This window comes from Puccinia triticina, chromosome 12A (assembly GCF_026914185.1).
Source record: "Puccinia triticina chromosome 12A, complete sequence".
NCBI classification, from domain to species: domain Eukaryota; kingdom Fungi; phylum Basidiomycota; class Pucciniomycetes; order Pucciniales; family Pucciniaceae; genus Puccinia; species Puccinia triticina.
The window spans coordinates 2457196-2472388 of NC_070569.1; the positions used below are offsets into that span (position 1 = coordinate 2457196).

A 15193-nucleotide genomic window follows, 5' to 3' on the forward strand; every position below is an offset into this window, starting at 1 on the left:
GCCGAGGCCGTAACGTTTGGTCTTCCGGAGGTCCTCCAAGCTAAGATAGATGACCATCAAGCTCTCCGGTCGTTGAACTTCAAATATGGCGAATTTGAAAGCCGTACCAGCGGGTTCTACTCCAACCTTGTCAAATCTTCGGCTCTTTGACTACGCCGGAACGCTTCCACCACCACTCCTCCCAACCGGTCTGCGGATACCATATGGCGCCTCCACGCTTACATGGATAGCATCGGGCTGTGCCACTTCTGCAAGAAACACTGTGGGAGCGCCCACAGAGCTTGCCCCAATCCCATGGACAAGAGCCGGGTGGAGATACCGGCCTCATTTTCCCCACCCCCGAAACCGGCCGACTACACCCCCCCAGTGGCATGGACATCAAAGAACAGCGGGCCTGCAAAAACGAATCCGTCGACTGCCGGCCGCCCAATTGGTCGCCCCGCAGGCATTGCGGGACTCATGAACGAAGCACCCGACTTGGACGAACTGTCCGCCTCCTGTCTGGCCCGTGTGGACGGGCACTTGGACAAGTTGACTCACGGCTTCGCGAACTGGCATTTGACGGCCGTCAAAGACAACATGCAGGCGGCAGCTATAGCTGGTGACCCCGACACGATCAAAACGCTCGCCGTCTCATTGGCAACACGAGACGATGAATTCATCCCTGAAGCGCCTCAGTTTGATGAAGCCTCCTTCCTCGAGGCCTGCGGCGCCATTGCCGAGAGCAGGAGCGCCAAGTATGTACAGTCCCCCCTCAGACCAACCCACCAATTTCACAGAGGCCGGTGCTTAAAAGGGTCTCCTATAGTTCGGAGAATACACTCGCTCCCACTGGCTCAGAGAACGCGATTGCCCCCACCGATCCTGGACTGGCGGGCCCGCAGACCGACCTTGAAGCGGCCGTCTTCAATGCCGTCAATAACCACAACTGAGGCGTGGTTGTCCCCGATAAATTCTTGTGCTTTGAGGACGCCACCCCACCGCCCATTCCCATCACTCCCTGGACCTTTTCCCGCCGCCCTTGCCATACAAGACCAACGGGGTTACCATCCCATCGGCCAGCTACAACCCAAACGCCCTGCGACTAAGAAGAACCAACCACCCGGCCGATCCACTGTCCCCATCCCCTCCCAACTGTCACCTTCGAGCTGGAGGGATCCTCCCCCTCATTTTTTTATAGGGGGGGAGACTGTGAAGCCCCCGCGTACCGCGAGGTTTCACAAGGACAATCACAGGCGCATTTCCCGTTCGACTATATCATCCGGCCCCTCTTCCACCTTCCTAGCCGGTAGAGATCCCTGCGCCCATATCTCTCCCGGCTAGGTAAGCCGTTTCCTCATTCCCAGTTGTTTCTCCTCTTCCCTGATTGTTCATGTATTTACTGAGAAATCCCTGCGCCCATATCTCTCCCGGCTAGGTTTTTCCTTCCACCCTGAGCAATACATAGCCCCGTGAACCAGACTTCCCTCAAGGTTCACCCTCTGCGCCCCTACTCGGACAGACAGTGAAGGACCCCAAATTGGAGTCCTTACAAGAAGTCCTCCAACTGGAGGACTTCCTGTTGCCTAAAAGGCTTCATTTAGAGGAGGCCGCTTAACCTAGTTTGCTGGTGAAAACTCAATATCAATCAATTTTCACCAGCCAGTAAGGTTTAGCCTGTCCCTCTAGATTAAGCAGTTTAGCCCACAGGGAGTTAGAGATGGCAAACGGGTACTTGTTGCCGGGTACCCGGTTATACCCGTTGGCAGGTACCCGTTTGGCCCTACAGGTACCCGCCGGCAGGTGCCGGGTGCGGGTGCGGGTGCGGGTGTCCAGAATTCTAGTGGGGAGGACGGCGGGTACCTGGACAGGTACCCGCCAGTCAGCCGGTCATCAAAGAGGATACCTCTCAATGACCAACTGACCGGTCATTGAAAGGGATACGACCTCTCGATGACCTGCTGACCGGCCATCAAAGAGGATCAGCCGGTCATCAAAGAGGATAAGACCTCTTGATGACTGGTTGGCCGGTCATCAAAGAGGCTACCCTCTCAATGACCAGTCAGCCGGTCATTGAAGAGGCTACACTCTCAATGCCCGGCTGACCGGTCATGACTCATTGAAAGGGATACAACCTCTCAATGACCGGCTGACCGGTCATCAAAGAGGATAAAGGCTCTCGCGATGAATGGTCCGTCCCGGTCATCAAGAAGGGTGTGTTTTTCCTCTTGATGACCAGTTGGTCACGGTCATTGAGAGGGGTGTGTCCTCTTGATGACCGGTTGGTCCCGGTCATTGAGAGGGGTGTGTCCTCTCAGCCGGGCATTGAGAGTGTAGCCTCTTCAATGACCGGCTGACTGGTCATCAAAGAGGATAAAGGCTCTCGCGATGAATGGTCCTTCCCGGTCATCAAGAAGGGTGTGTTTTTCCTCTTGATGACCAGTTGGTCACGGTCATTGAGAGGGGTGTGTCCTCTTGATGACCGGTTGGTCCCGGTCATTGAGAGGGGTGTGTCCTCTTGATGACCGGTCTGTCCCGGTCATCAAGAGGGGTGTATTTGTCCTCTTGATGACCGGTCTGTCCCGTTCATCAAGAGTGCTGTGTTTGTCCTCTTGATGACCGGTCTGTGTTGGTCATCAAGAGGGACATGTGTAGCCGGCGCAGACCGGCCATGAAGGGGAGGAGGGCTGGTTTTGGTGTGGCGGGTTTTTCACTCCATACCACCTGGAGTGCAGGGTTGTGCACCCCAAATGGGGGCTGGTTTTGGAGTGAACCATCCTGCACTCCAAAAATCTTGGAGTGCTCAGGAGTGCACACCTTTTTTGGCGTGCATCTGGGAATTTTTTGGCGTGACTAAAGCCTTCCCCTAAAGAAAATGGGGGTGGGGAGAATACAAAAACATGCTTATATGGACTGGGAAAAGAGGTCAAGGGGCCATAGATACTACTGATCTCCATCTCTGAAACGGTAAGAATCTCCAAACTACAGCTCATCAACCTCAAAAATGTTGGCCAGTGAGCAGGTAAAAGCTCTTTTCTCCAAAATCCTTGCAATATCCCAATCATCTGCTTCCCAAATACCACAAGCCACACAATCACCATGTGAGTTTGCTCAGCACTTGCGTGCAAGTGCCATCTCTGAACTCAGTTATAGATTTTGTTGGATCTCAGGTAGATACTGGTTTGAAGGCAAGGTTCATGTCTGCCACAACATATTCTGATATTAACTTGAACAACACTTGATGTATTGCATAATGTATGTGTAAAATGCATGCCATACCTATCCTGGAAACAAGGCCAATTTAATGATAAGGTTTACTTGATCCTCAATCTTGACCAAAGTTCCTCTTGTTTTGATGGTGATGATTTTTGACCTCTTTGTAAACACATACCCTGTTTGTCTCTCAGAAACTATTTTGATATTGATTTTCAAGGTGCACACCAAAAATCTACTAGTTTTTGTTAAATTGTTTCTGTTACACATGGTTCAAACTTATGATGGAGTGTAGTGAGACTCTGGGAGGTCTGATTTTGCCCAGGTACTAAGGTTTGACTTTGGCTTGCATTGGCTGAGGGTCCCACTGTCACACAAATGTATAATGCGTGCGGGCTTGTGTGACAACTTGGGTCACACAAACGTATGCACACACGTTTGTGTGACACATTGTCCATCACAAAACAATATTGCGCCAGACTGAGTGCCCCCACAGAACCAGGGGATTCAGAGAATCCTTGGCAAATTTTACTTGATTTTCATACATCTGTACATAAATCTCTTTGAGGAGATTTTCTGAAGTCATTCACAAACCCCATGTAATCTGAGGCCACCCTGGACTTGTCCCAGAATTTGAACTCCCTGGGGAAAAACTTTAGCAGCTGAAGAATATTTTACACAAATTTACACATGCATGGTGTTGTGTCACATTTTTCATCACTGAGCCAACTGACACCAAGCTGAGTGCGCATGCAGCACCACAGGCTTATGTGGACCCTTCACAAATTGTATGTAATTTTTGGCAATATGTATTATAATTTTAGGAAGATTTTATGAAGTCATATCCACCTCCTAGTTAATATGAGGTTTTTTCCCATGGACGTTTCCCTGAGCTTCAGCTATGTTTTGAAAAACTTCAGCAACTGAAGAATGTGTCACACAAATGTACATGTGCATGTTTTTGTGACACTAACATACATAAAGATTTTTGGAATTTATGATAAACACATGATAAATCCAAATATATCATTCCCGTGAAAAACCTTTTTTGTTCTGCAAAGTATTTGATATTGCTTTTCAAGACAGTTTGAAATGTGTTCTCAAATATTTCCAATAATAAATAGAGTCAAGTTTGGGCTGGTTTTCAATCAAATTCAACCCTTTTTCAGCATTCCTTCAGCTCAATTGAGCATCATCTCAACATGAATTCATCATGACTTCAGTGTGTTTGAGGTTAATGTTCCAGGATATATCCAACAGGGTTCTTAAACAATATTGTGCGATGGCACTTGAAGCAAACTCCCATGGTGAATGTAAGCATAAAATGCCCTGGGAATCTACAATGCTTATATAGGCCAGCCCTAGATAAGCAAAAATGGATTTATGCTTACTTTGCTAAGAAGCATACCTCAATGTAAGAATAGGATTTGTGTCCACCATCCTTGTGCTTACATGGCGGGGTCACTGAGGCATGGACTTTCTAGTAGCTGTGCAACATCAGCTGAGCAGGTCCTGTGAGCAGATGCAGCTGGGGTGGAGGCGCCAGTGAGAGATTGAGTGTTGGAGGCTAGACAGACAATTTGGAAGGCCAAGCATTGGAGATGTGTTCAATGAGGGGAATAGCACCCTTGGTTACATTATCCAAACGTGCACAGGCAGATTTTACCAGATAACAATAACATGTAATGGACCACCACCCGGTTCTAATTGATGGTCATATTCAGTATAATCAGGAGATTTTCCATCTGTATTGATTTGACTATCACTATTAAAAGATTGATTAACTCTGAGAAGCTGCATTGTTCATTATGTAGAGTCCTGTACGTCAGTTTAGGCAAAAGAGAAGGGTGTGTTTGTCCTCTTGATGACTGGTTGGTCCCGGTCATCAAGAGGGGTTGTGTCCTCTCAATGACCGGTCTGTGCCGGTCATCGAGAGGGGTGTGTCCTCTCAATGAACGGTCCGTCCCGGTCATCAAGAGGGGTGTGTCCTCTCAATGACCGGTCCGTCCCGGTCATTGAGAGGGGTGTATTTTTCCTCTTGATGACCGGTCTGTCCTGTTCATTGAGAGTGCTGTGTTTGTCCTCTCAATGACCGGTCTGTGTTGGTCATCAAGAGGGACATGTGTAGCCGGCGCAGACCGGCCATGAAGGGGAGGAGGGCTGGTTTTGGTGTGGTGGGGTATTCACTCCATACCACCTGGAGTGCAGGGTTGTGCACTCCAAATGGGGGCTGTTTTTGGAGTGAACCATCCAGCACTCCAAAAATCTTGGAGTGGTCAGGAATGCACACCTTTTTTGGCGTGCATCTGGGAATTTTTTGGCGTGCCTAAAGCCTGCCCCTTTTTTTATGCATAAAAAGCATCAAATTTGTGGTAACCAAAAATGGTGGACAGAAATCCTATGCTTACAGCAAGTTATGCTTACATGGCAGGGTCACTGTCATACAAAAGCAGCAAAGGGCTGGCCAACAAGGCCTTACACTGGAACAGTCTTAATTTAGGGAGATGTGCTTTGCACAAAGCGGGATCTTTCCAGAACCTCCAAACTGGTTTTTTGGCATCAAATTCAATCCAGCACAACAGATTCTGCAGTGCACAAAGTGTGTTTCACAGGGATGTCAGGGTGCAAAATTTACATGTTTTTAAAAAAGGGTTTTTTTCTCTTTGTTATTATTCCTGATCATATATGTACTGAGCTATGGTTGCTTTTGGGAGACAGTGAAACATATCTGCGTATTTACAGGAGTTAGCGTGTGAGAATGTGTGTATTGATGATGTTGTTGGTTGAGATTAATCCGAATCCGAATCAATTATAATGATTGTTTCACTGTTGCCTAACTTAGCTAATTCCCTCCCCCTCGCGGGTCACCGCGTAGAGCTTTCGATGTGGGCACTTCTTGTTGTACACCAGTGGTTGGGCTGTGAGTTGATGGCACAATGTGCATTGCGTATAGCACACGTGACCGTGGACTAACTGGCACTTTTTGTCGTCCAGCAAGGCGGTGTTGCACATGAGCAATGCCGGATAGCCGACTGGTCTGCTGACAGACACGGTCTTTCCGACTGGACAATGGGCGCACTTGTAGTCGAGGACCAAAGGCCAGTGGTCTATCGAAGTGCTCGCCATCGACCAGACGCCGGCCGCCAGCAGGAACACATACCAGATTGCCGAGGGTTTCATGGTGCCCGGGGTGTTTCAGATTCGAAGAACGATTATCTTGGATGGGATTCGAACTGTGCCTGGTACGTGTGTGCAGAGGGATGGGTGCACCTTAGGACGTTCTAGTTCCGCTATCCTATTGAACGGATGTTGGTTTGCGTTGCTGAGCCGACTAGTAGGTCGCTACTGGAGCTTACAAAAAAAGAAACCTCGAGGCCTTAGAAAGCACATGTCTCATGTCAATCTCAGACCAATATTGGGTGTTTGCAGGAGAAGAGTTATCTACAAATGAGTGGAGATGCTGGGCCCAACACTGTTCGACTCGATCAGGGCGGAAAGAAGTATTGACACGCAAAAAGAGATGATCAGGGGCATGGACAAACTCAGACAACAAGGCCCCAGAACGCCTGGCGGTCTGAACTGGGCAGCTTTCCGTTGAGATCTGAGGGCCTCCCAGAAGTGATCTGGAGTGATTTCCCTGCGAACATCTAGACTGTTTGGGTCTCTATCCACCCAGGTGTGGTGGGAAGTCATCCACTGTCCATAAATTTTAAACCCTTATGTTTTTTTCTTGCGTTGTATATGATGGCATGGATATGACTTACTGGTGATTTTTTGATTGTGTGATCACCCATTTTGCGGCTGGGATGAGCTTACAATATTGATTGCCGGGGACCGCCGGCTCATTGGGCCATCCCACGCGAACATCCCACGGCTGGCCCTAGCCTAACTAAGCCTCTTGAACGGAGGGGGGGGACACCCGCGTCCCGAAGGGACTCTCCGTAGGAGAGGCTTACACCACGGGATGAGTGGGGCGTCAAAGTGGCGGCGTCTGTGACGCCCCATGGACCCCGCATGTCAGAAGACGCCTCAGCCCCGCGCTATGACCATACCCTCTAGGGGCGCCCTCGGACACATGCCCACCACGCCACAAGGTGACCGTCAACGTGACGGCCCCCTGGCGCTGGCAGGCCGGTGGGAGGTGAAGCCCCCTTGGCGGGATCTTCCCTGCACGCGTGGACGTGACGGCCGCCTGACGCCTACCAGAGGGCTTTTTGGCGGCGGTCGGCGGCCCTATTGACGCCCGGTGACCGTGGAAGGTGTGACTTGTTGGGCGGCCCCGAGCTTAACTAAGTCTCTCCGAGGAGGCGCGAAGCGCCTCCGAAGGAGAGGCTTACCTCTAAAGTCACACCATTGGCCCTACAGACTCAAGAATTTCTGGCAAAAAAACACCTATTTTCTTTTCAAAATGTTTTTAAAAATGTAGTTTTTAGTTTAAAAAAGATCTGAGTAGACAGACTTGTAGTCTGCAATCTCAGCTTCCATTTCACCATTTTTTTACCCAACTGGCCCCCATGATTACTAGCCCACTCCTCCTGCCCTGAAGTGGTTCTGGAGTGGTGATCCAGCCGTTTTTGGGCTCAAAATTTGAAATTCCCTGAGCCCGCGCGGTCTCGAAGGGGGGGATTGGTCACATGAATCTGCCATGTAAAAAAATTTACAGGACATTTCTTGCCAGGGGGAATGGATATGGGGGAGTTTGAAGTGGGCAAAAATAAGCTAAGAAGCTTGCCATTCCAATGGTGCAAAGGGCGCGGGATGAATCAAGAGGAAACAGGGAGGTATTGGGCAAAATGGGGGAGCGTAGGGTCCTCCCTGCCATTTGTCTCGATCCTGTAGGGTGAGACATGCGACTTTAGAGGCAAGTCCCTCCTTCGGAGGTCGCTACGCTCCCCCGAGGAGGGTACACTTGTTTTAAGTTCGGGGCGGCCCCGGGTCGAACTTAACAAAGTCCCTCGCTGCTGCGGGCGTGTGACTCGCAAAGCAAGCCTCCGACAGCCCTCGGCAGGAGGGACTTATACCGTACCTCCCCTTTCTGGCGCACGGAGAATGTAATTTTCACCCCACTTTTCACTTTTGCCCTTGTACCTCCCTCATTCCATGATAAACTTGTTTTTTTTGCTCCAGATCAGCTCAACATGCTACTGCTGAGGCTTCTATTTTTTTTTCTTTATGTACTGATACATGTATGTCCTGAGAAATTACACAAGACAAATAAATCTCAAGACCGTTACCGACTCTATAGCCCAAGTTTGCAGAAATTAATTATGAAATAAGAGCACCGACTCTCTGGTCAATACACAGCGTGTTTGACACCCAGATAGCTTGAGGATGAGCGGGATCAACCGGTCATCGAGGGGACTCAACCCTCTCAATGACCGGTATGTTCCGGTCATTGAGAGGATAAAGCCCTTTCAATGAACGGCACAGTACCAGTCATTGAGAGGGTCGAGTCCCCTCAATGACCCGTCAATACCGGTCATCGGAAGTGTCAAGTCCCCTCAATGACCGGCACAGACCGGTCATCAAGAGGTTGTACATATCCCTTTGATGACCGGTCTGTACCGGTCATCCAGGGGACTTGACACTTCTGATGACCGGTATCAACCGGTCATCCAGAGGGCTATATGGTCTCGATGGCGGGTCTGTGCCGGCGATTGAGGGCTCAGAGGCTGGACTTTAAGTTGAAAAAAAACTACATATGTGTCTAAGTCATTGAGCACAGACCTCTTCTGTTACTCGACTTCGGTAAACTCCAAGGTTTGGTTGACTTTGATGATTTATTGAACCTTAAAGAAGTGGTGTAACACAACTCAGATTGTGTGGGTTGATGCGCAAGATGCAAGGCTTTGTGCCAAGCAAATTTTTAAGGTTTTAGGTTCTGAGGGCAAGGAACTGTGATGGTTTGAATAAACCACCCAGCCAAACTGGGATTCTAGGCTCTGCGAAAGGGGGTGATAGCGCGCAAGTCCAAACTTAACCCATATCCCTTGCTGCTGCGGGCGTCTGGTCTTGCGAAGCAAGCCTCCGATAGCCCTTGGCAGGAGGGACTTGTGCGCTATCACCCCCTTTCGCAGAGCCTAGAAACTCCATTTGGCTGGGTGGTTTTTTCAAACCATCACAGTTCCTGGCCCTCTAAAATTAAAACCTTAAATATTTGCTTGGCACAAAGCCTTGCTTCTTGCGTGTCATCAGATACAATCTGAGTTATTTTACACAACTCCTTCAAATAGAAATAAATTTTCAAAGTTGACCAAACCTTGGAATTTACTGAAGTCGAGTCACAGAAGAGATCCGTGCTCAATGTGTTTTTTTTTTGAGTTACAGTCAAGCCTCTGAGCCCTTGATTGCCGCACAGACCCGCCATCAAGACCGTATAACCCTCTGGATGACCGGTAAAGACCGGTCATCAAGAGAGATATATACAACACCCTGGATGACCGGTACAGACCAGTCATTGAAGGGATATGTAAAACCTCTTGATGACCTGTCTGTGCCGGTCATTGAGGGGAATCAACACTCAATGGCCAGTACAGACTGGCCATCAAGAGTATACCAACCTCTCAATGACCGGTCTGTGCCGGCCATTGAGGGGACTTGACACTCCCAATGACCGGGATTGACCGGTCATCAAGGGGACTCGACCCTCTCAATGACCGGTACTGTGCCGTTCTTCAAGAGGGCTTTATCCTCTTGATGACCGGAACATACCGGTCATTGAGAGTGTTGAGTCCCCTTGATGACCGGTCGATCCCGGTCATCCTGGCAATGATTGGTCATGTTGATGGCGTACTTGTATGAGCCAATCTCACTCAATCTCACTCTTGATGATCTACATACGCACAGGTTCACCACTGAGCACGGTCCTCAAACTAGCTTCATGTGAAACAAGCTATGTATTACTTTGAGGGTCTGTGCTCTTCTGTTGTAATGAATCTCTGCAATTCTGGCTTACAGAGTCAGTAGCACTCTTGAACATATTTTATGTTGTATAATTTTTCAGGATTGCCATGAGTCCGTAAACAGAGAACAAAAAATACAAGCCTCAGCGCTTGCATGTTGGGCTGGTCTGGAGCAAAAAAAAAATACAAGTTCTTGCGGAATGACAGAGATACACAAGGAAAAGTGAAAACAGGGGTGAAAATCCCATTCTCCATGCGCCAGGATGGGGAGGTACGGTATAAGTCCCTCCTGCCGAGGGCTGTTGGAGGCTCACTTCGCGAGTCACACGCCCGCAGCAGCGAGGGACTTTGTTAAGTTCGGCGCAAGTCCCTCCTGCCGAGGGCTATTGGAGGCTTGCTTCGCAAGACCAGACACCCACAGCAGCGAGGGACTTGTGTTAAGTTCGGCCCCAGGTCAACGGGAGGGGGGTGGGGCAGCCACCCCGCTGTGCGGCAGGGTAACGCCTCGGGCACGGCACTGGGTTGTATATATGCGGCCCAAAAGTGGTTGAGGGGTTGTGCCCGAGGTGTCACATGCGACCCATGTGTGGGTCATCCAGATGCGACCCATGGGCGCTTCGGATTACGGCCCCACAACGGGGTAGCTCACTGCCAATTGGCGGCAGAGGGGCTTTACCAGGGAGGCTCGTAGGCGTACACAGCTGCGACCCCAGGGCCGACTAATAAGGCCAATTGGGGCCTAAAAGCAGGCTACTTTGGCGGGGCTCAGCTCAAACGACACCGAGGTAGATGGTGCTGCGGGTCCAGCCCGCGCGGGGAACATGATGGGTCAAACTAGGCAGAGGGATTTTATTGCTTGATAACAGAAATAGTGGGCAATAGGAATATGTGTGCCTGCCTGGGGAGTGAACAGGGTAAAGTTTGTCTAATTATGTGGTCATGAACGCGGCATCAAATGAGCCGCAAATCAATCAATGGCTGCCTGCATGGTGGGGAGCACAAGCGCCGCTGCGTCGAGTTTGCCTTCTTTTGGCTCCTCCCCAAAAAGGCGAGCATGCAACTGGGCAAGCAGACGGTACCAGCTGTGAGGCACAAGGGATCAGATGGCTGGTGGACTGATGGTTAGGCAGGCAAGGCTAGCAGATGACTTACTGGTTGGTGATGTCGCCTGTCAGGGCTTGGTGTGCATGGAGGGTGGTGTCAATTTGATCCCACTGCAAGATGTTTTGGTCTTGAGGGTCGGATGCGTTCATAATTGTGGCCAGGCGGATTTGGGCGGCGGGCCCAAATAGGCGATCAATTTGAGTTGGGGTTAGGGTGGTGGTGCCAGGATTAAGCTTAGCCTACACCAGCCTGGCGAGGTTCACGAGATTGGGAACTGTAGGGAGCGGGGAATCACCGGCGGAAGCGGCAAAACCGGTGAGAATTTTACATCTGACCTTGTATTGCATCTGTTTGAGTTGGGTCTTCACTGCAGAATGCACATGCTGCTTGGCTTTGTGATTACCCTCAACAAGACCTGGGGGGAAATCTGTCCTGCGCACCTCTTCTGGAAGGGGCAGTATTCCATCCTATGGGATAGAGCACATCATCAATGTGATAACATAAGAGTAGGTAATGAAAGTGAGCTTACCATGACCATCTGGAACAACAAGCCCTCTCGGTTGTCATTTGCATACGCCTGTAAGTCTGGATTGATTATTGCCTCGGCGGCAAGGCGTCAAATCTGGGTCTGGACATTGAATGCAAAAGGAGTTCATCAGCTGGTGGGAGGATGGTGAGATGAGATGTGGATGGACTCACTTTGCGGCGCCAAACATGCTCGCGGGGCGTGGGAGGCTGGGTTCCTGCTGGAATGATGTGCATTCATCCGGATTAACAGACCCTGTGATGGTTAGGTTTGCTATGGCTGTGCAATCCGCAGCTACCGTAATTGTCTCCGTCATCATAGCCCTAAGAGCATCCGCATCCGTGGCTAGATTAGCCCGGGCTAACTAGCTCGGATTACGATTGGAATACGCTAATCCGATCGGCCATCCGCATGGGTGGGGATTAGCGGGTCCGAGGCCGTCGGAGGTTATGTGTTTAGGTGCCTATATGTTATGTGTTTGGCACCTAAACACATAAAGTTCATGCTGAAAAGAATGATGAATATTCATTTTGAGGTTAGTCCGAGGACTAGTGGGGGCTAGATTTATACCCCACTAGCTCCAAACCAAGCTCCAGGTCAAGTTGATCCCCGGTTGATCCAACCTGATGCGGTTGCGGGGTCAAACTAAGTGCCCTAATACGGGCTAACTTAGCGCCCGGTGCGGATGGTCCAAGTTCAACACCTCCTGTAGAGCGAGTAAAAGGAATAGTGCGGACAGGGGGAATTGAACCCGCATCTCCCCGATGCATGCTGGGTTGCTCTACCGTTGAGCTATATCCACAGGTGTGAGGTGTACCAACATATACTACCTCTACACCTCCAGCCCGCCAGATATCAATCCGTACTGTTATCCGCGCCGCGGATAACAGCTGGCATATCCGGGGATGGCCAAGCCCATAAACTCTGTGGGCCAACCGGATATTCCCCGGGTCTCAGGGGGCTCTCATGGTCCCAACGAGATATTGTGAAGCTCGTGGTTCATCACCTCTTGCCAGTTGGCGTCAGGGTTTACAGGCGGTTGAGGATTTTCATTCGCCTGGATCTTGTCGTCAATTGTCCTGGCGTTGTTAGCGGCAGCCTCAATATCATTCCAAAACCGGCTATCAACAAGGTCGTCCTCATATCGCAATGGATCAGCTGTTGTGGGATCCTCTTGATCAAGTGTCAGTTCCGCAAGTGGCGGGGGCCCTTGAGACTGGGGACCAGCGGCTTGCGGGGCCCTTGAGACTGGTTACCCTGGGCATCGGCCCTCTGGGCCATCTGAAGACCAACGTTAAGTCGGTGTACCGGAGTGCGTGTGTGACACAGCCAACTGATGTTCCCCCTAGAAAGGGGGCAGGACTTACATAGGTACTTTGTATGTACCATTGTATATGTAGTCTAGAATCAACAAACAAGGACAGTTGGTCAGTTCTGACATGATTAGCGTGATTCACTGATGCAACCTTACCATCTGTCTCGATGCGCTGGTTGCTGTCCTCCATGATATGATTGGGTTGGTTATGAATACAGCCACGCTTTTGCGGGTGGAGCGGGTGTGGCTTGGATCAGATTGCTCCTCTGGGTTGGAACATGAAAGGTCATTGTAACAGCCCCATGTATAATGTGACCGAGATGGCTTCACCATCAGTCATAATAACTCCTGGAGGGAGAAGCGATGACGGCCGGCATGGCCGGATCCCAGTGAGCCATCCCTTTAGCCCAGGCTCTCCAGGGCCCAAGGGCAGCATGGTGGCCGCCAGGTGTCGCCTCCGGGCTGCCACAGGCACAGGCAGCCATGGTGTCTTGGGGGCGTGGCCTGAGCGCATCATAGTGGCCGCCGGGGCTCGCTTCCGGGATGCCGCGGCGGCCCACAGCCATGAAGTCTCCGGGGCGTGATGGTCTCACAGCCGCCTCGGATGGTAAAGGAACTTAGAATGTGGTTCGCGGTAGGATGAATGAATTTCATGTATATAAAATGAGGGAACTATTTATGTACATGAAATTACATAAGCAAAAGAGGGTCTAGGTGAGAAATCTCAATGTAACCTCACTGGGTTACAACACTCCCCCCTCACCTAGACTCCGGACATAATTCTCCCCCAGAATCTCTCAAAAGGCTCCTTCCCTAATGCCTTGGTGAAGACATCAGCTAACTGATCCGCCGTTGGCACCCAAGCCAATTGGGTCTTTTTTTCAAAGAGTGCTTGGTTAGTGAGATAGAACTCGCGGTCTACGTGACGCACGCGCTTGTTTGCGGAATCATCAGTGCTCACCCGGATAGCGGCCTCATTGTCGCAGAATAGATGTCCCGTGAAGTCCTTCCTCAGAATGTCAGTAAGCAGGTGTTTCACCCACAGCACGTGCCTGGTCCCAATTCCCAAAGCCATATACTCCGCTTGGCACGTTGACGCGGCAATTGTTGCGAAGCGCCTTGATGCCCAAAGAACAGGGCAGCCATAGAAGCTGAAGAGAATACTGTAAGTCAACCGTCCGAGCTCACCTCCCCACGACGCATTGCAGAAACATTTCAAAGCTTTCAAGCCGTTGTTCGGGACAAGGTCCAGTTGGAGGTCCCGGGAACCTGCTAAATAACCCACCAGGTGTTTCACCCCCTTCCAGTGGTTCACGCCAGGTTTCGCCGAAAAGCGCGCTAGAAGGTTGACCGCAAAGGCAATGTCAGGTCTCGTACCTACTGCCAGGAAGCTGAAAGCTCCTAAGATAGAGTGGTAAAGTGTTGAGTCTTGCTCAGATCCGTTGGGGTCAGTCGTCAGCTCCAGAGAAGGGGGTAGAGGCATTCTTGTCACCAGAGCATTGTCCCAATGATCACGTAGAATCTGGTCTATCAGATTCGGTTGGCGCAGATGAAAACCCTTGCCAGACCTTTGTACCTGCAGTCCAACGATGGACTTGATGCCATCAGTCCACTTGATTTCCAAAACGCCTTTCAATCCCACTTCCAAACAACGTAGCAGGGCGTCCGAAGAGCCCGTGACAATCCCATCGTTGACATGAATCCAAATTATACCTGTTTCCGCTGTATGCTGCAAAGTATATAGACTATTATCATATTGGCTGGCCTTATAACCCAACCCTGTCAGTATGCCCTTCAAGTGGAGCCACCAGCAGCGCGCAGCCTGCTTTGTGCCATATAAAGCTTTATGCAGCTTCATAGCATACCCAGGCGGAAGGTCCAGGCCCTCTGGAGCTTTTACCCACACTTCCTCGTCAATTGGCGAGTTCAGGTATGCTGCCACAAAATCAAAAGAGCGGACTGGCCAGTTGAACTTTAATGCGGCTAGCGTGAAGAGTAGTCGCATCAAGACAAAAGTCGCCGTCGGCGCAAAGGTTTTGTTGAAATTGTATCCCTCTATCTGAGTAAAACCCTTTGCCACGTAACGCGCCTTCCAGCGCACCACTTCAGACTGGTTGTTTGTCTTCTCTGCAAACACCCATTGGCTGTCCAGTG

At 50.4% G+C, this 15193-nt stretch overlaps 1 protein-coding gene across 1 annotated transcript; it reads right to left on the reverse strand.

The window, feature by feature from the left end:
* Positions 1 to 6034: 6034 nt before the first annotated feature.
* On the reverse strand, positions 6035 to 6372 carry PtA15_12A220 (uncharacterized protein; the record flags this gene model as incomplete). Its single annotated transcript, XM_053161808.1, has 2 exons — positions 6035 to 6110; positions 6167 to 6372. 2 exons carry the CDS (start codon positions 6370 to 6372, stop codon positions 6035 to 6037), a joined length of 282 nt encoding a protein of 93 aa, XP_053025788.1.
* Positions 6373 to 15193: the final 8821 nt, after the last annotated feature.